Source organism: Brachyhypopomus gauderio, chromosome 1, assembly GCF_052324685.1.
Source record: "Brachyhypopomus gauderio isolate BG-103 chromosome 1, BGAUD_0.2, whole genome shotgun sequence".
Classification (NCBI taxonomy): domain Eukaryota; kingdom Metazoa; phylum Chordata; class Actinopteri; order Gymnotiformes; family Hypopomidae; genus Brachyhypopomus; species Brachyhypopomus gauderio.
The window spans coordinates 8,697,678-8,719,913 of record NC_135211.1 but is presented as its reverse complement, the minus strand read 5'-3'; the positions used below and the strand labels follow the sequence as shown (position 1 = coordinate 8,719,913).

General features: G+C 39.8%; 1 protein-coding gene across 6 annotated transcripts in view; it reads right to left on the bottom strand.

Annotated features, from left to right (window-relative positions):
- itga7 (integrin, alpha 7) overlaps nt 1–17,870 on the bottom strand; it is a 63,308-nt gene extending 45,438 nt beyond the window's left edge. For all 6 annotated transcript variants that reach the window (XM_076981639.1, XM_076981715.1, XM_076981795.1 and 3 more), the window contains exon 1: nt 17,399–17,870. In XM_076981639.1, coding sequence (XP_076837754.1) covers nt 17,399–17,646 — 248 coding nt within the window. In that variant the 5' untranslated portion in view covers nt 17,647–17,870. The remainder of the gene's footprint in view (nt 1–17,398) is intronic.
- Between the last annotated feature and the right edge of the window lie 4,366 nt (nt 17,871–22,236).

The following is a 22,236-nucleotide window of genomic DNA, read 5'->3' as shown; positions in this document are numbered from 1 at the left end:
CTCACCTGAGGGTCGTTTGTTCGTCTATATATGTCTTGTCTTTGTACCAGTTGACTGCTGGTTATTATATCCTTAATTCGGATCAGTTCACGGGTTTTGGTTTGCGCACTTTACATATTAAACCATCCTATTTCCCTGAGACTTGGCGTGATCGCTTCCATTTATTTTCGCTCACCCTGCCCGTCACAAATGGCCTATTTGTGGGCAATCTAACAAAAGACAGTGAGTTATAATCAGTGTTGTATAAAGTATTAGAGACCCATACTTGAGTAAAAGTACAAGCACTCTAAAAGATTTACAGAAGTACAGAAGTATTCAGCATTTTTTGTTCTTAAGTATTGCAAGTAGTTTATTCCAAAATTTATTAATCACAAGTACTGAAAGTAAAAAAGTACAAGTATTGTGTTTTGAATTAATTAAAGAAAGCCGTCAAAGTTTGATTATCAATTGTTTTTATGTATCACTTACAAATCAAAGATGTCAAAGACCACAAATACAAGTATTCTGTACATACAAACAAGTAGCAACTTAAAAAAACTGGGCTTAACACTTCGTACACAAGAACCATAACTTATGTTCTGCTACGTCGTAGGTTTGATGCCGAAGTACAAGTTCGCCTTCATTTAGCTGAGAAAACGAGGTGCATTTTGAACGTAAAATCTGTCTGTCGGATTCTAAGGGTAAGCCTACTGCCCTGCGTTTACCCTCAATAAATGCCCTTACCCTATAAAAACACTACACTATGAAAATGGGCACATGATTAGTCAGTAAGAAAAGAGACACGGCTTATTGTTGCTAAAACACAACTCAGCATGACATTGCCTTTATGATTGCCAGCTAATGTTAAGTGAATACTGCAGCACGTCATGAACATAATTAGGTTAGTTAGCTAAGATATCTAGCCTAACTAGCGCTTACTGACAGCTAAAGCTGGTGTGTCTTCTGTGCGTTATATTTATAACTTACATTGATGTGTTTCTTCAAGTTCGAAGGTGAATTTTTGAAGGCCAATATTTCACCCTCTTTAGGGAGGCAGATGGCACTTCATCCTATAGGAATTTACTTTCACTCCAATATATGTACATTAAAATGCCAACAAGCTTAGTATGCAGCACTTACGCTGCTCTTCTGCTGTTACCAAACACAGTACCATCTCTTTTAACAGGCTCTCAAGTTTAGAATTCATTTCAGAGTGTGATCTTGTCAGGGTAAGATCGGTTGGCGAGGGTAAGTTGTTGAGCGGGGGGGGGGGTGGGGGGGGGGGGGGGGGGGGGGGGGGGGGGGAGTGATGAACGTTAGTTAGTTGTTGTTAGTTGTTGTGTAATCATGGCCAAAAGTTTTGAGAATGATACGAATATTAATTTTTACAAAGTCTACTGCTTCAGTTTTTATAATGGCAATTTGCATATACTCCAGAATAGTGCTGCCACAAACGATTATTTTTATAGTCAACTAATCACAGATTAATTTTTTATGATTAGTCGACTAATCGGATTGTACGTTAATTGAATATAAAACATACAGCTTATCACACTAGAATGCTACTGCTATTATATAACCATAATTAGATTTCAGCTATAACTAAAAATAAAAACATTTCAATAAACCTTTAATGAAATATGCAGCTTGTTGCAACAAACAGTTATTAAAATAAATATAAGGCACTGGCTTAAACAATGCAAAAATAAATACATGAATAAAGAAATTTTTTTTTTTAGGTTTTTCTTTCTTTCATTTGTCTCTGGCATCAAACTTAGCTACATTTAAATCAAATTAGGTAGGGACCCTGAAACTGAATAAGGAATTATTCACAAAAATAAAGTTTTGGTCTTACTGACGTTACAGAAAACACAGGAATGTGTGCTAAGGGCTAATGAAACAAATCCCTATCACTAATGTTAACTTTTACAGCTACCACGATAAGTAAGTACTAAGTTAAAGCTCTGTTTACACTAACTTTAGCAGCTAACTAGCAATTTAGATTACAGAGATGACGGTCCCTCTTCATCATTGTCACAATGAGCCACTCGTACATTGTGGTTGTGCTGCCGTGGATGGCAAGTTGTGCCTTGCAGATATTACACGCGTTTTCGGAACCCGGCTATGGAAAATTATCCCACACTTTTGAGTTCCATAGGCGGGTAGCCATGATACCAGTATGTATAATTAGTCATCAACTATTTTAAATAGTCGACATAATCGTGACTAGTCGACTAATTATGGCAGCCCTACTCCAGAATGTTATAAAGAGTGATCAGCTTAACAGCAATTAATTGCCAAGTCACTATTTGCCTAGAAAATGAACTTTATCCCCAAAACACATTTCAACTTCATTGCAGCTCTGCCTTAAAAGGACCAGCTAACATTGTTTCAGTGATTTGCTACATTAACACAGGTGTGGGTGTTGATGAGGACAGGGCTGGAGATCAATCTGTCATGATTAAGTAAGAATGACACCCACTGGACACTTTAAAAGACGGCTTGGCATCATTGTTTCTCTTCTGTTAACCATGGTTATCTCTAAAGAAACATGTGCAGTCATCATTGCACTGCACAAAAATGGCCTAACAGGGAGAGCTAGAAAGATTGCACCTCAGTCAACAATCTATCGCATCATCAAGAACTTCAAGGAGAGAGGTTCCATTGTTGCCAAAAAAGCTCCAGGACTCCCAAGAAAGACCAGCAAGTGCCAGGACCGTCTCTTAAAAGTGTTTCAGCTACGGGATCGGGCTACCAGCAGTGCAGAGTTTGCTCAGGAATGGCAGCAGGCAGGTGTGAGTGCATCTGCACACACTGTGAGGCGGAGACTCTTGGAGTAAGGCCTGGTCTCAAGGAAGGTAGCAAAGAAGCCACTTCTCTCCAGAAAAAAACATCAGGGACAGACTGATATTCTGCAAAAGGTACAGGGAGTGGACTGCTGACGACTGGGTAAAGTCATTTTCTCTGATGAATCCCCTTTCCGAATGTTTGGGACATCTGGAAAACAGCTTGTTCGGAGAAGATGAGGTGAGCGCTTACCACCAGTCTTGTCTCATGCCAACTGTAAAAGCATCCTGAAACCATTCATGTATGGGGTTGCTTCTCAGCCAAGGGAATCGGCTCTCTCACAGTCTTGCCTAAAAACACAGCCATGAATAAAGAATGGTACCAGAATGTTCTCCGAGAGCAACTTCTCCCAACCATCCAAGAGCAGTTTGGTGATCAACAATGCCTTTTCCAGCATGATGGAGCACCTTGCCATAGAGCAAAGGTGATAACTAAATGGCTCAGGGAACAAAACATAGAGATAGAGATGGCCTGGAAACTCCCCAGATCTTAATCCCATTGAGAACTTGCGGTCAATCATCAAGAGACGTGTGGACAAAAAAACCTACACATTCTGACAAAATGCAAGCATTGATTGTGCAAGAATGGACTGCTATCAGTCAGGATTTAGTCCAGATTGGTTGATTGAGAGCATGTCACGGAGAATTGCAGAGGTCCTGAAGAAGAAGGGTCAACACTGCAAATATTGACTTGCTGCATTAACTCATTCTAACTGTCAATAAAAGCTTTTGTTACTCATAATATGATTGCAATTATATTTCTGTATGTGATAAAAAAAACATCTGACAAACACACATAAAAACCAGAGGGCAGCAGATCATGTGAAAACATTCTCAAAACTTTTGGCCATGACTGTACCATTCTAAGTGCATGGAGGTGCCCAAGGATGCTGCTAAGCATTAGATGTTTCATGAAATTAGAGGTGTCTTCAACTAAGGATTTTCATAGTCGAATCTGATTCATCAGATTTTTCCTTTAGTCGACTAATTGTTGAATCTGTTTTTTTTTTTTTTTTTTATAGAGCACCTTAAACGGGATCCCGTTCTCAACCAGGACTTTTTTTTTCCACTTCAAAGTAAAAACCTAAAACACTCAGATAAATGAATAAACATGGTAGCTTGGCTTTATTCAGCTTTTATTTATTTACTTATTTATTTTTTAATGAAATGTTAGAGAACATCAACAAAAAAAAGTCAGTGCGCAGGTCGAACTGTCAGACAGGCACTGTGCAAAATGTCAAAAATATTTTAAATAAAATATACCTGCCTGAAAATATATATTAAAAAAATTGCCACACAACAGCAAAAAATTATAAGTAAAAGGTTCAAATAACAGGGTTTAAAAAGCAAACAACAATCTCGGCCTACTTGCCGAGACGGACCACGACGAGACAAGACGACATGACCGAAACGACAAATGGCTGAACTGTTTTTTTTTTCACCTTATGCATTTTAAATGGTATGCCATGTTGGTTGTTGTCGTGTGAAATGAAAGACGTTGATGACATAACTTGCACTTTACTTTGTTTGATTCATTTTTATCTTTTTCAAAATAAGTTTTTTTAGTAGCCATTATAATCTTGGCAGATGGTGACTATCCTGTAGCGTGTTCAGATCCGCTCATTTGGACTGTGCAACTGCAGGGTGTGATTTATTAATGTGTAGTAAGGAAGATGCCTATTGTTAACACATACAAAAAACAAAGACATTTCATGTAACAACTAATGCTTATCACCGTCCTTGGGCATCCCCATGCACTTAGAATGGTACATTTGACTATGACGTTTATAGTCGACTAGGGGTATAGTCGACTATAGTCGAATCAGCGACTATTGCAGGTCACGCCTACATGAAATGTCTTTGTTTTCGTTATATATAGCTTTTGTCAAATAAAATCATCCTAATCTCTGTTAATAAATATTTTTAAATGATGTGTGTGGATCCCGTTTAAGGTGCTCTAGAAAAAAATAAAAAACCCAGATTCGACTATTGCGCCATTACGATATAAGAGATCCACTGAGAGAAGAATAGCGCCATGGTAAGAGCGTCTGCTAAATGCCGTAAATGTAAATGGTACAATGAGCACACGAGTAGTCTCAAACAAGCCACGTGGATCCTGGAGCGTAAATGGCGAGATTCAAAGTTAGAAGTGTATAGAATATCATGGAAAAGCAGCCTTATTGAATATAAGCATGCCCTCCTGTTGCAGGATAGCCGAGTGGCGTTTGCAAAAAACTGAAAAAAACAGAACCGGAAGTTCCACCATACCACATTTATTCAGTCCACTGTGCAGAGTGCCTTGGAATCCCACAAACATTAATAAAGAATGCACAAAAAACAAAACAAAAAAAAAACAAGTTAACATAAACTAATCAACTCAGTCAACACATATCAACCAGGCCCTCACTCGTCTACATTTCAAGTCAGCTCTTTTCCTTATATCAGAGTTCTGCCTTTTACAAACATTAGCTCTTGGATTCACCCACTAACCGGCACGCCCGCAGGTAAGATTTAAAATGCACCAGTTCTAATGACCTTCTTCCATTTTATATTAAATCAAACATTTTATTATTTAAGCAATAGTTTAATATGAATATAAAACATTTCATACTAAAACATTTATGCTGGAATGCCCTTTTAGAACCAGAACCCTAAAAGCAGGTCCTCTCCCCCGGCTCAAACATCCGAAATTGCACGCTCCACCTGCAACACAACCTCAGACTACAAAACCCCACAAACCCCTGGGCTCAGGTCCTTTGACCTCCAAGAGGCTGTGAACATGCTGGGACAAACAGGTAAGTTGCACGACTTCAAAACACACAATAAACAGTTAAAAATGCATGGAATTTTTGTAATATTCTACACTATCAGTTGGCCACCCTGAATAGTGCCAGATAATCACAATTGTTTATTTTTTTCAGCGTTCTGACAAGGTCCAACTGCAGTCCTGTGGGTTTCAATAAAAGAGTCTTTAAAACTGAGGTTGTCTCGTGGTTCATTATAATACTTTGCAACATGGAACGGACGAGAGCTCCGTTACACCTCGATACGGAAAAGTCCTTTTACTTATCGGCCTTAATAGAAAAACATAAAAACAATTCAGGACTACGTTTCCAGCCTTACGAGGAGTCATGAACAAATCAATTCTCTAATTCCACTAGAGTGTAGCAGTAACAATTTTATGAAGTTCTTTAATGATAAGATTGATAAAATTAGGGAAAAAATTAGTAGTGCTATCTCAGAGCCTGTCAACATGCCAATGCACCTTGTCAGCTGTCTGGCCAGCTCTGATGCCCTGTTAGAGTTCTTCTCCCCAATTGGTCGCGAGGAGCTTATTTCACTGGTGAAATCTGCTAAACCCTCCACATGCATACTAGATGCTGTACCAACCAATCTACTTAAAGAATTACTGCATAGCAATGTAGAACCGTTGCTTACTATAATAAACTATTCTCTGAGCCTGGGCTACGTGCCCAGTTCATTTAAACTTGTAGTCATCAAGCCGCTAATTAAAAAACCTGGTCTTAACCCCCAGGAACTGTCCAACTATAGGCCAATTTCTAATCTGTCATTCATATCCAAAATTTTAGAGAAAGTAGTTTCTTTTCAACTCTCTTCCTTCTTACAGACAGAACATGTCAGAGTTATTTCAGTCTGGATTTAGAGCTCATCACAGCACTGAAATGGCACTGACTAAAGTATTGAATGATCTCTTAATAATATCCTCTGATAAAGGACACATTTATTTTCTCATACTGCTAGACCTCAGTGCTGCTTTTGACACCATTGATCATAATATTCTCCTTACTAGGCTGGAGACACTCATTGGCATAAGAGGTAAAGCACTCTCCTGGTTCAGGTCCTACCTGACAGATCGTTACCAATTTGTACTAGTAAATAATGAATGCTCAGAGCATTCTAAAGTAAAGTATGGTGTCCCACAAGGATCTGTACTGGGCCCCATATTATTCTCATTATATATGCTACCACTGGGCACTATCATTCATAGGCATGGTATTAGCTTCCATTGCTACGCAGATGATACACAGTTGTATATATCTTCTAATACAGATGATATCACTACAACTCTCAAGATTGAGAACTGCGTCCAGGACATTAAAAACTGGATGGCATCTAATTTTCTTCAACTAAATTGTGACAAGACTGAGGTGCTGATTCTTGGGCCTAAAGCTGCTAGAAGCAATTGGGCTGATATTTCCCTTACCCTAGATCAGGTATCACCAAATGGCGGACCGCGGTCCGGATCCGGACCCGAACGCCGTCCTGTCCGGACCCAATCACATTCCTGATTAACTGGATACGGACCCAAATGCCAAAACAATTTTAACGGGAGACTATATTTTAAACCGGAGAATTTATTTTCAGACGTTACGATCACCACCCATTTGAGTGTTACGTTCGCCCCCCCGCTCAACAACTTTCGTTCGCCGCCACCCCCCCCCCCCCCCCCCCCCCCCCCCCCCCCGCTCAACACTCAACAACTTTCGTTCGCCACCCCCCCCCCCCGCTCAACAACTTTCCTTTCGTTCGCCACCGCGGACCCGGACCTAAGGTCTGAGCTATCTGCCAAAAATGGACCGCGGAAAGATTTAATTGATTACCCCTGCCCTAGATGGTTTTTCAGTAGCACCTAAATCTACTGCAAAAAGTTTAGGTGTCACTATTGATTCTGATCTTTCATTTGACGGACATGTATGCAATGTCACTAAGGCTGCCTTTTTCCAATTACGTAATATCGCCAAGCTGAGACACTTACTTTAATTAGCTGACGCAGAGAAACAGGTCCATGCTTTTGTCTCGTCGAGATTGGACTACTGTAATGGTTTTCTAATAGGATGCTCTAAACAGTCCATAAAGAAGCTTCAACTTGTACAAAATGCTGCAGCTAGAGTCCTAACTAAGGCTAGGAAATTCAATCATATTAGTCCCACTCTCGCCGCATTACACTGGATCTCGCACCCCAATTATGGAATAGCCTTCCAGCTCCAATCCGAGATTCTGACACAGTACCAATCTTTAAATCTAGACTTAAGACTCACCTATTTAATCAAGCCTTCAGCTAATATTCCCCATGTAAGGTGTAGGGGCTTGGGGCCCCCCAGACGTTGACATTTCTGGTGATCTGAGATGTTGATGCTGTCATCCAGCTGTGTCATGGCATTACTCTATTTGTGACAATGACTTGACTGGAAAGCAATGTCTCAGTGAGCCCTCATGCCTGTGGTCACCTCTGAACCCCTCCCTTTAGTTATGCTGCTATAGATTAGCCTGCCGGAGCCACATGCTCATCACTGGCACGTGAGCTATGTACATTTAAATCAATGGTGGTTTAAATTCATGTCCACTCAGTCTGTATTTCTATCTTCTTGCATGCCTCCACCCAAGACGATTGGATACAGGCACCTGCAGGCACCTGGGGGATGGTCTGGCTTGCCGGTGGATGTGCTGATGCCGGGGTTGGAGGAGCCGTTGCCACGAGGGGTCGTGCTGATAATGGCCCGCCTGAGGCCCACCGCCTGCACCGAGGCGACTGAGGCTGCTTGGCCGGGGAACAGGAACCTTGATTATTGCTGTAGAACTTTGAAACCACCCTGCGACTTGTGTTAACGGGCAGCCCAATGGAGGATGGGTTCCCTTTTGAGTCTTGGTCCTCCCGAGGTTTTTTCCTAATCCCCACCCTACAGGGAGTTTTTCCTTGCCTTTGGCTTGCTCATTAGGGATCTGGACCCATACGATTGTAAAGGTGCTTTGTGACAACGTGTGTTGTGAAAAGCGCTATATAAATAAATTTGACTTTGACTTTGACTTTGACAATGCCACATTGCCACCAGCACATGACCGGAGGGTCGTGGGTCCGATTCCCTGGCCTGAAGCCATGACTGAGGTGCCCTTGAGCAAGGCACCTATCCCCAACTACTCCCTGGGCGCCGGGCTAGGGCTGCTCACCGCTCTGGGCACGTGTGATCCACAGCCCCCTAGTATTGTGTGTGTGTGTTCTAACTGCACAGATGGGTAAAAAGCGGAAAACAAATTTCGATTGCGGTGAAAAAAATCACAATTGTCAAAATATGGCACATTTTACCGAAACAGACTGAAACTGACCAGAGTTGTCAATAACTGTTGTCATTAGACAGAGACTATAATATTGTCCTTGTACTTCCTGAAGCCAGAGATCACAAGATTCTAATCAAGAGGCTTGAAAGTTTAGTGAGAATTAAAGGTCATGAAATCTGAATGGCGAATGCTTCAATCTTACTAAGGTGAAGTATGGTGTCCCAGAAGGGTCAGTGCATTGCCCTCTGCTCGTTTCCCTCTACTTACTACTGCTTGGTGTCATAATTTGCAGGCTTTGGGATTAGTTTTAATTTCAATACTGATGACACCCAGCTTTATCTATCAGCCTAAGCAAATTATGTCTCCAATCTTAATGTCTAGACATCATCTCTCCATTTTCTCATCTTATCCTCTTGCCTCTATCATTTCTCCAAGCTGTTCCCCGCCTCAACACCTCATTTTTTGATTACACTCCTTGCTTCTGAACTGAACCCTGGTGCACCTTCAGTACTTAAACTGAGCTGGATCGTTCAATGATATGTACTATGACTACATATGCAGCCTACATATGCATTTATCTGCATATATACTAATACATGTCCTCTTTCTATCATTCTTCTCTCTGAAATATCCCTGCCCTTTTAAGTAGAATCCAACCATAAGTGAACCTTTCTATCCTTCAGGTGGAATCCAGCCAAGGCTGAGGTTCCCTGTCCACCTGTCTTTGGACCAACCTCTACCATCATGAGGTCGTTAGTGTGGAATTTGTTCTTGCATGAATAAACGAACATCACATAAGGAGTAGGTGGTGGTTTATTAGGTTGCGTTCAAAACACCTTCAGCTATACAACAATGACGTTAATCTCCGTGTACCGTGCCAAAGTCTCTCCGCTGTTCTACGCATGCGCACTTCAATTACATCATCTCATGGTGCGTTCATTAACAGTCCATTTCAATGTGTTTGAGTTTTGCACATTATCAAAACATTACAGTTAGCCCCCCTGCCCACCTGTCTCTGGACCAGTCTCTACAACCACAAGGTTGTTCATAGGGAAAAATATGCTTATCACTAACGCAGCGTGAGCGTAACAAACACTCACACGAGAAAGCATAAACTGCAACAGAGAAACCAATCTGCATGCACGTAAAACACATACACAGCAAAACGAAACTTAAAAGGGAGGGAGGGAGGCCAGAAAACGGCGCAGGAGATAGACACTCGAATAAGTAATAGTGAAATGGCAGAGAAGAGAGAGAGAAAGAGAGAATGCAAGGTGGCGAGACACCTTGGCAATGGGAAAGCACCGTAGAGACTGAGGGACCAGAGAAAGGGCTGAGAACGTAATGGCAGACACCAGAACGAATCAGCAGTGATCCGTTTCACCAAGCTTCCTTAAGAAGCCCTAGAAACAGCTGAAACAGATCACCGCTGATTACGCCCAGCAAGTCTAGGGCTGTGTTCGAAATAGACTACTACATACTGGATACTGCATACTGGACTCAGTATATACTGGATACTGCATACTGGTCCTCGTAGTAGTATGCAGTACAGTTTCCAGTATGCGACGAAAGCAAAGCACACTACGGGGTCACGGGAACGTAGCGTTGCATGATGGGATGCAGTACACCACGAAGATAGCTCTGTTCGCGTACTGGAATATTTTGCGGAAGTAGTAGGTCATCCGGGTATGTTTCGCGTACTGGAAATTTTCATTTTGGTCACATACTGCATACGACATACTGATTTGGGGCTCGATCAGTATGCCAGTAGTATGTAGTAGACTATTTCGAACACAGCCTAGGACTGACTCGGGTGCCTCTTGTGGAGGTAGAAGGCGTGGCATCCGAGCCAGCCCTGACACAGGCCTGATGAAGGAAACCCTTGACATTCCATGAGATGACCTTCAACCAGACATTGACACACTATGGCCATGTCACAATTCAGAATTAGAGACTTTAATGTCAATATAATCCCCCACTTGCTGTGAACATTGCTCCTAGTTCACATTTGTTATCTCTCGTTCATCCATGTCATTATGCTGCCTGGTGTTGACCAGGGGAGGATGGACTCCCCTTTTGAGTTTTGGTTCTTCTCGAGGTTTCTTCCTCCTAGCTTCAAGTTTTTCCTCACAACTGTCGCATTTGGCTTGTTCTAATTCAGGCTTGGACCTGAACATATGTAAATCTGATTTTATAAGAACAGCTATAAAAAAGTGCCATATAAATAAATCTTGCATTGCTAATTACAAAGGAGCAATACTACATTACAACCCCTCACCTGTTACTGCACATGTATTTATTAATCTGGATTTATTTTGCATACTATGCCTTTTGTAAATGCACTTTACAATGTGCTATACTATGTAGCCTACTATTCAAATTGTAGCCCTCTCTCGCTCTCTCTCTCTTTCTTTACAGGACTCACCACAATAAATTTCTTTGCAGTGAAGATTTATTGTCATGAGAACATGTAGTTCACACAGAGAAAGCAAAATCTCACACACACACACACACACACACACACGACGTTTGAGACGCGGCATAAATAATTAGTAACCAAACCACACACACCATTTCATTAATTGGAAAATGAAGATAGAAGGAATGTGATATTGGTCCTTTACATTTTAAAATACCACAGTACACAGTACATGTGCTAAAATTTGTTTTCTCTGCAATATGCACATTATCTACAATAATTCTGAACAGTTTACATGACTTTTTAGTGTTTACTAACAAATTAAATACATCAGTCTATGACTGGAAAAAAATTATAATTTTTTCTCTTTGTCTTAATATGAAATTTTTTTTCATTTGGATATAGGCCTACATGTTTCAAGTAAATTAATAAAAGTTTTTTTATATTTTATTTTATTTTATTGTAATCATTCTAAAAGTTGTTACTGGTAATAATGGAAAAAAGAACCACAAAAAAGAACCACTTAACCAGATTTTTTTGGCTTATCTAGAAAGATAAAAAGAAAACATTTCTACTCTTTTAGTTTAAACATTTAGACAAAAATGTATAAAGATCAACTAATCATGAGGATCTACTACAAATAACTGCTAGCACATGTTTGAGCAGTGCCCAGACGTGTTCCTGGCCATTAGGGTCACTGCTGAGGTCAAAGCTACCTACCAGAAGAATATTACACAAAACTGTGACAACATTCATGCCTGAAGCCTGAAGCTATTGACTAAACATATATGAAACTGATATCTGACTGTTTGCTAGTCAGAAAAGCACTAGCTCAAATCATTTATGAACTCTTTAATCTAAGTAATTTATAGCAAGGGGACAAACATTACCAGCTAACTTTTTGCAAACAAATCTACATACATTCTTGTGGAAAATGTCAAGCACTTCTGAGATTATTTTTGTAATGCATACAACTTAAGTTGAAAATGAATTCTCTAAACCATATATGAATACACCACTTACTTTTTCCATAACTCCTATTATACATCTATGGAATATGTCAAAGTCAAAATTTATTTATATAGCACACACATGTTGTCACAAAACAGTTTTACAAGCGCATGGGTCCAAATCCCTCCCTAATGAGCAAGACAGGGATGACAGATTACAGATTCACATTGTGCCTGGATAAAGTTACAGCATTGGTAAAATGCATTGGCTTATAAATCCAATGGTGAAAAGCAAGATTTTCTTTTAACCCAATTAAAACGTAACTCTGCAAATCACCGAATATACAAAAGCACAACTCATATCAAACTGTTACGGGTACACAGCATCTGTGATAGTGGGAATGTGATTTTTCTGTTTCTATCTCTTATCATCTTCATAGCCAGTTATACTATACATTAAGTAGCCTACCTTTTAACCAGCTGCTCTAATCACAATAGCTATACAAACAAGTTATGACAGCTCCAAAATTGGTTTTGGCAATATATCACAGGTGTCCGTGATGTGCAAGCCTAGCATGAGAAAATATTTGGAACTACAATAATGTATTTGTTTAGTTAGAGTCAAGTGTGTGAAATGAAAGAAAAGTCAAATGGAACATATCTCCATCTTGTGCATTTTGTGTTACAAATGTACTGTCAGATACACTCCTATCTATCTATCTATCTATCTATCTATCTATCTATCTATCTATCTATCTATCTATCTATCTATCTATCTATCTCCCTCATGCACACACACACACACACACACACACACACACACACACACACACACACACACACACACACACACACACACACATGTTTGTAATCTGTCCTAATATTATTATTCAATTCATGTGCCAATAATATGGTCTAAATCTGAACATGCTTTTAATAAATTGAAAAGCAGAAACATTTAAACAATAGAATAATTTATTATGCTGATTAAGCGAGATTTAATTGGGGCAAATCCAGAATCACACATGTCACAATCCAGGGTTGAATATCCAGATAGATCAGTGACCAACACATGACATGACTAACATGCAAAATAGGTTTATACACTGGATCAATGAGGGGACTAAACAAGAAACAGGTCACAATGATTAGCAAGGGGCATAGTACAAATAGAACCAAAATGACAACACGAGCACATGGTACATGTAAACACAAGCCCATGGAACAAGGAAACCAGGAAACATGAGACATGAGCGACAGGTGGGGTGGGCCTAGAGTGACACTGTTTATAAAGTGGTGTAAGTGGTATTAAAAAATAGCCTGAGAAAAGAGGTCTGAAAATAGCTCCTGAGAGTATAAGTCCTAGAATTATCTACAAGCTGAATACCACCCTTAGACATTCAGGATTAAAAGGGCATTCCATGCATAGCTAAACACCTGATGGTCAGACGACAGAAAGGGTAACCTTTTTAATTTTCAAGTTAAAGGTAACCAGTGTTTGATGTAACGTTATGTGGAATGTTACTAAAATGTTATTGCACAGGCAATGCTGCAGGAAGCTTAACCACTTCCTAATCAAATGCACAAGAAAATGTTAATGATATTTGATTCTCTTTTATCATTTGAATCACTATCCAAAGATATTAAGATACCATAAATGCTCATTAGCACTATGTTCTCATTACCTGGGAATTTGAACAGCAGTAAACTAAAATCTAGGCCGAAGTGTCCATAGACAAAATCTTTAGAGAACACCTTCTGAGTGGACTTGTACAGTGGACAGTAAGCATGCAGATTCACGTTTGTGTGATTCCTGAGTGCGTAAGCCCCTGTTCTCATCTAATCTAAAATAGAAAATCGCCAATGACGATTCGCCATTATCGCCAAATAATGAAAATTAACACGAAGCTATGCCAGTGGCTAGCCATCCTTCATGCTAACTATACCTAGCTACCAACAAGCTCATCACATTACATGGACTATAGCCTAATGTGATTTTAATTCAACATTTAATCTAACGTTAGTGGCTAAACATATTAAAAATGACAACTTACTTCCATCAATCTCAAACTGGCCTTCCTTTTTTGCGATTGCGTGAACATTCCCAAACACACGTGTTGGTGTTGGCTATAGATTTGACCTAATTTGAAATCCTGTCTAGATGGGCCATAGTTTCCAACATGTGACATCAGGTGATTTTCCCGGCCTAGAACCTGTGTGGAATATTAACTCACATTGGAGGGCATTTAGTCTTGATTTCTTGCGTCTCAAGCAGGGGTGGGGGCGGGGATTAGCTGCTGTTCCTATGAGGTCCCTTGAAGTATTCACCTTTGCATTAATAGGAATTATCATTTTGCCAGTTCTAAGATAATAAAATGTAGATTAAAGGCACATCAGGAAACAAATGATGAAGACACATTCAGCAAGGTAGGATATATTAGGAGCAGTACTGCTTGTTTATTGTAAGCAGATACAATGCTTTGAATTCGCCAAGGATGTTATAATTATTTTTGTCTTATTTATTCTTGGTTGCACTAGACTATAGACACAAATAGTTAAACATAATCATAAATAGAATTTAGCACATTAATCACCTTTTTGTATTTTTTCTTCTTTTGACTTTCCAATTTGTCTTAATGTCATCATGATAAATTTTGTTATTAACTGCTTTTTGTTGTTGTTGTTGTTAAGAAAAATTTTATCTTGTCAAGTGAATGTGTCTAATTGAATCTCAGCTTTCATCACCGTATTTCATCAATTGCTCAAAAGAGCTGATGATATAAAATGTGGACTTTGATGTAGGCAAAACATTTCCACAAATCTAAAAAGTTTTTAACTCCCCTCTGAACTAAGAAATATATAACTGGTAAAAATCCAACTTAAGGCATCAATGGTAATTATACACTATTGTACACTGCCATTATGAATTGCTAATAATTTCTCATTGAATGTATTAATTACAAATGTGAACCCTATAGGTTGTCATATCACAAATTCATGAAAAAGTTCCCTGGAAATATTTATATTTTCATTTTCAGGGACGAATTCTCCCAAATACCCCTTTGAGCTCTTGGAATCTCACCTCTTTTTTACAACAGAGCTATATGGGAGCGGAGCTCTTATAACAGTATAAATAGACCACACACATAGACATACACACTGAAAGACCACACTCAATGGCCTCTCACCATACAGGCTAAATCAATACTGTTTCACATATGCCAGGCCCTCTGGCCATTTTGAGCAAAGCATTTTGTATCACTGCCATATGAAAGACATGAAATGTTTGTCCCTTAGTGATAATAAAGGGTGGGTGTGTGTGTGTGTGTGTGTGTGTATGTGTGTGTGTGTGTGTGTGAGAGAGAGAGAGAGAGAGAGAGAGAGAGAGAGAGAGAGAGAGAGAGAGAGAGAGAGAGAACAAGTCAGTGAGTGAGTGAGAGAGAGAGAGAGAGACTGACAGAGACATGGGCAGCCCTCCATAAGAATTCCAGAAGCTTTAAAAAAAGCTGATCTAAAAGTGACACTTGTGTTGTACCCGCTACATGGCGTCTATGGGGGTTTATTTTAGAATGAGTTGGAACTAAACTTATTTTTGGACCAAAATGTACAAGTCTCACTCCTCTGGTCTGTTTACTGCATATGGTCTGTTTACTGCATAAAATCTAACTGATACCTAATGAAAAATAACACCAGAAGCATCAGATACTGTTACGCTTTCATAAAGCAGAGCACAAGACACAAATGAGTCAGACAGATCTGATGACCTCTGCCTAGCTTCAGGCTAGATATTTCTGGTTAAACTTAAAGCAGAAAACAAAAATCAAAGAAAGTACAAAAAATGTCATCTAAAGACTGACACTAACTTGTATGAATCATGACTTCTGTTGCACACTTTTCTGAAGTTCTCTTTCTTTAGCGCTAGATCCACAATGGGAAACTGAAATGAGATCTGCACAGTAAAAGGACAGATTACTCAATGTCCAAGCACCCTTGCACAGCTGTACTGTAATCATTGTCCCCTTTGAGGAAACTGAGAGGAGGCACACATGCGTGTCAGGAAAGCGTCACTATCCATAAACTGAGTAAACTAAGAACACGTTTTGTCATTTCTTTTACTAGTGAATGTATGTTTTAATAAGCTGCAATTTACAGAGTTTGCTTTAGGAATTAAAACCACAGAGTATCAGAGTTACATTGAACCTCACAAAGAGCAAATATTGAAACCCCAGAGTAAGCATAGGTGTCACCTTGTGATCTTATAATTATATACAGTTCAGTTTAGTCTTTGCGTGATACTAATACTTTGAATTTGACCTTACAAATATGATTCATTTTAATCTTCTAAATAAAGCAGGGCTAATATGTCATCGTCTTGGCACCTGCTTAAACCAAAAGCAGAAAAGATGATTTACTGGACATCTAATGATATCTAACGATAGAGGGTTGACTAATTCTGACATCATCTTTTATTCATGATCTGGATGAGGCCATAGGTTTTATTTGTTCCAGGAACACTAATGCTAATCAATGAGCTGGGCTAAAGTGACAGTAGCTGCTGTAAGTGCACATACACATTTGCACCCTCAATATCTGATACTCATCCAACCCTGTTCCTCTCTTCCTATGGTGCTGATATAAAATTGCAATTCAGAATTAGACAAAACTCCAATGGGTAATAAAATAGTAATTTTCCAAATATGCTTTATCTCTATTTCAACTGACATCAACACTCAAAAACCCATAACAATAGCAATACATATAACTGTGCATCTCAAATAAGTATCAGTCAAAATGAAATTTCGAATTCATTATATAAAAATGCCGCATCCTTACTTTGCTTGTTTATTAAGCATCACATTTTTGCCCACGTTTCACACACTCTCCCCAAAGGGCACGTGAATGCACATACACACAATACATATCCATAATGAATTGGGTTCATCCAGTGCACTTTGCTCAATCACTTTAAGTGATTCAGTACCAATAAGCTGACACAAGGGAAAATGCTGAGCAGACAAGCAAGATTAACCATTCCATCATTTTGCACATATAGCATTTCTTAGCTGTATAAGCATATATGGACATAGAAGCAAATATTAGAAATATATTTTTAGTGTGTATTTACTTACCAACTCTTCAGCTCTGGTGAGAGCTGCTGATGAAGAGCCAGAGAGAATCCAAAGAAACTGTCCTTCTCACCCTCCTTGTTCAGAGTATCTGTAGTATCCAGATTAAATCCTGAGACCAGGCCAGGGAAAGCCAGTATCACCAATAGCAGTCCAGCAGCACGGCCCATAATCAAAGAAGCATGACTTCTGTGTGTGTGCTGGAGATCTGTGGTATGGTACAGATGTCCACTAAACGAAGGGTCCCACATCCTGATATGGATTCCCTGTGTGGTCCTGGTAACACTTTACTAGAACAGCATATAAAACCAAAACGAGTGTCCAGATTTCTCAGTCCTGCACTCTACTTCTTATCAGCCTGTGAGAATGCAACAGTGGCTGTGGTAATGTCCTGTACTGGTTTGCTAGTGCATGTGTGTATGGGATTCTGAGGGGCAGAGCATGCAGCATATACCCCCATGGGTTTTCACCCTCGTTCTGAGGCGGAGACACACAGAGGACAAGTGCTTTGAATAGCTTACTTACTCCTCCCCCTTCTCTTTCTCTCTTCCTTGCCCTCCCTCCTACCCGCCCTCCCTTCCTCCCTCCCTCCATGTTTCTCTTTTTCTTTTAGCTGACACCAACACACAATGGACTGCTGCCAAAATACCAGACAAGGTTGTCAGGATACTTGGACACCACTGAATAGAAAAAATGAAAAAGAATGGCAAGGATACCAAGAAGCAGAGGCGTTACCTGTGTTTATTGAGGAGTACGAGTGAAGAAAAAGAGAATCAGGAAAAAAAAAACAAGAAAGTGTTAGGAACTGAGTACAAAAATCTGATAAAAACACAAGAGGTTCACACAAAACACGACTTATGAAACTAACCGTATCAACAGTCACCACTCTAATACTGCACAGTGACTCAGAAGATGAGATCACGCTGTACTATACATAGTGGCATGAGTATGTAGCCAGCAGTGAAGGTATAAGAAATAGATATGAGAAATTTCTATAAGAAAGGTATAAGATATTTGGAAGAACAAAAAAGAAATGTAAATAACTGAGAAATCCAGACTCTCTAACAAAACAATAGCATGAAAACAAAGGAAATAAACATAATTTAGCAACAAACGGGCAGTTCTTTTATAAAGAATATTTTATTGGTTTAAACAAGAATTAACACATTACAGTGACAAGTGACATTACAGCTTTTTAAAATAATTATTACATAAGTTATTTGAATGCCACTGTGATGCCAAGAATAGAAAGAAGAACAGATAAAACCCACAAACAACTCAACTTACCAAACTTAAGTGTTCTTTGTTTCTAAACAGCAACAGTTACCACATGGGTGAACAAGAATATCACCCAGCGTGCACATGAACAATTTATACTTTCATAAAGACTTGACTTTACAAAATTCACAGGGTCCTGAAAAGAGACAAGCTTTGAATTTGGTCAAAGAGAGGACATATTTATTCTGTGTAATATTATTATTATTATACATATTTATTTCTATGCTTTTGCACCATTACAGATCTCTTCTTGGATCTATTCTGTTATTTCTATTGTAGACTGGTAGTCAATGCTTTCATACCAAAATATGAGACATCAAGTTGCTGAAGAAAAAGTTGATGGATATGACCCCTTGAGCTATAGGAACACGTTCAATATATGGAGTATTGCATTCAGTACATAATATGGTTTTGTTCTATATGAAGTATTTGGAAAAAATGGAACAGGTTATAACTAGACATATTTTACCACAAATTCATGAAAGGGTATTAAAACAGTATTATCAAATAAACTGTGCAAAGAACAAAGTCGTTTTGAGGAAAAGAACCATTCTTAATAGGCAAATCTACACAACTCCAACTCCAATGTCCAAATTTATTGCATAGCTCAAAAATATTAGTCATGTTAGTCATATTAGTCATGCCCTAAATGACAATCATCAAAGGAATGTGGGAAGTATTTATGGAATAACAACTGCATGAATCAAGGATTGTGCTGTAATTACACTATTCTGAACAAATTTTCTCTTCTATATGCAGTGATACTACAGACAATTGTCTTGTAAATCTGCCTGCATCGTGGAGACATTTGGACACAGCTGTTTTTGACTCAACCAGCATCTTTCCTCCTTGTGCAGCTGTCAGTTAAGTCCTCTAAAGACGACAGGGACGGAAATTATGTTTCACAAGAATTTCATGTTCAGTCTACTGCAACATAAAGGAGTAAACACAGATGCTCAAGGAATTTACCATCATCTGGCTTGAACTCATCTTTCAAAAGTAATTGTTCTTCTAATTAAGTTTTTATAAATTAGTTGTAAATAAATTAGTTGTTTTAATAAATTAGTTGTTTCAGTAAAAAGGTGTTTCTAATGGAGCTTAATTCCTTGAGAACATCTTTAAATCCTGGAATTTAGAAGTTACATCAAAAGAGAAGATCAGTCACCTGAAGTAAACTGTAACTCATGCTGTCTAAAAGATTAAGACTGGAAAATGATGATGTGCATGATCAAAAAAGAGACTCTCATTTAGTCATAGTGATCTAAGCTCTCATCACAACTTTACTCCAATGGCTAAATGACCTCACTTGCCTGTTATGGTGAGTCTTAGTGGGTTAATTTCAAATCAAATCAAATCAAATATATTTATATAGCGCTTTTCACAACATATGTTGTCACAAAGCGCTTTACAGGATTTACAAGGTTAACAATACTATGGGTCCAAATCCCTAATGAGCAAGGAAAGGAAAAACTCCCTATATGGTGGGGAATAGAAAGAAACCTTGGGAGGACATTGGGATTTCCTTGGCCACCCACTGGTTTCCCTGAGCCCATAGAGATGGGCAGAGCCCTCCTTTCTCCAAAGGAGAATCAAAGCATCAAAGAAGGTTGCACAGTGGTTGTGTCTGTAATATGGGGGCTGGCTGCACCAAACATGTGGATGTAGAGCCCCATCCACTCCACTACTCCATGCCTCCATCACCCTCCTCATCAATGATTCAGTCTCCTCATCTTACACTCATATTGTCAGTGTGCCTGTCACTCTGCACTGGTGGCCTTATTCTGCTCACATTTCAGGACTAATGGACAAGACCCACCACATTCTGCTGCAGTCCTGCCAACATTCAGGAGAGCATTCAACCTCTCCAGATTCATGTGGGCCCAGATAACTACTCATTCATCATCCTGCATGCAATCTCTCCTGGACTTACAATGACGTATTATCCCTGGTCTACGGAATGTAAGGAGTTAGGAGTGTAAGTGTAACGTCTCTAGCTGCAGAGCATGGCCACCACTATTGAGAGCTCTGCACAACAAAAGGTGGACTGTGATGGGGTCAGAGACCTGACCCATCATCTGGACTGTGTGTATGAATGTATATGCATATGTGTGAGAGGAGTAACTTACTAGATGTTCCTTTGTCCTCAGGGGAGAAGGGCCGTCTTCCGGGGCTTCCCTGGTGCTAGCCGGTATAGCCCACGGTTGTCGGCAGAAGGGGGGGAGGTGGGCCTTACTCAGGGTCGGCACCACGGGGGGGCAATCGTCACACGCCGTCACCCCCCCGGTCAACAACTTACATTCGCCACCCCGAAATTTTCTGACGCCCCTCCACTGTATATGTCCTGCCGCCGGCCCTGGCCTTACTGAACCTGTAGGAGGAGGACAGGAATAGTTGTAATTATGTTGAATACGATGTATAGCAAAACAATAGCGTACAGTTATGTTTGTGAATGTAGTGCGTGTTTCGACGGCGGCATATCTAGTCCCACTCCAATACAGGTGGTAGGATCTAACTGGGTTAGGGGCGGGGCTACTCATGCAAATGGCGGGCATAGGAAGCGGTAGAGGAGGAGAATTTCCCAGGGGTAGCGAATGTGGCCAGACATGCCACTAAGCTTTTTACTGCACAGTTTTACTAATATTTTATCCGGTCCAATGGGTTATGTTCACGTGTGTGGTGCACGAATAAAGCAAATCATGGATGAAGTCTATCGATGGAGTCAAGTCTGATCTTTTCGGGGGAAACCCTGGCCTCTTCAATATATGCATTATTGTGAAGCCACATCTACCCCCCCAAGGCATCTCCACATGGACATTGTGCCATAAGCAGACTGGGACTGCCTCACATTACCTGGGACAGAGCTACTCATTTCCTAGTGCTACACCACCTCACTTACATGTTTACCTTTGTCCTACTGTGAGATTTTAAGTAGTAAGGAATGCAGTGATTAGTATTTATTTTTTCTACAAGTGTGGTGTCAGGGGCATAATGCCATAGAAAGACAAAAACACAAAAGAAACAAATTATCAAAGAACTTAATTTAATGTGCTTCCCAACTGTAACAAAAACATTAACATATACTCTGGAAATAGTATTATATCCTACATCACACTCACCATTGCTTTTCTATCATACACTCACTGTACTTGGTGATTATCTGCTCTTTATGTACTCTTCACATTTGGTGGGGCCAAAGGCTCTTCACCAAAGGCAGTTAACTGCACATTTGTACACTTGCACAAAGTCAGAAATTTTCCTGTCAGCTGCATCAAGACAAGAGCTGCTTAGCTGACCCTGAAAGTAAATGTTGACTGCAGAGCTAATGACACTAGCTTAAACAGAAATGGGTAAAAGTAATAAACATAACAAATGTGTAATCAAATGCATACACTTAAGACAAGGGGCAGTCATGGTCTTGTGACCGGAGGGTCGTGGGTTCGATTCCCAGGCCTGAGGCCATGACTGAGGTGCCCTTGAGCAAGGCACTTAACCCCAACTGCTCCCCGGGCCCCGGGATAGAGCTGCCCGCCCTTCTGGGCACGTGTGATCCACAGCCCCCTTGT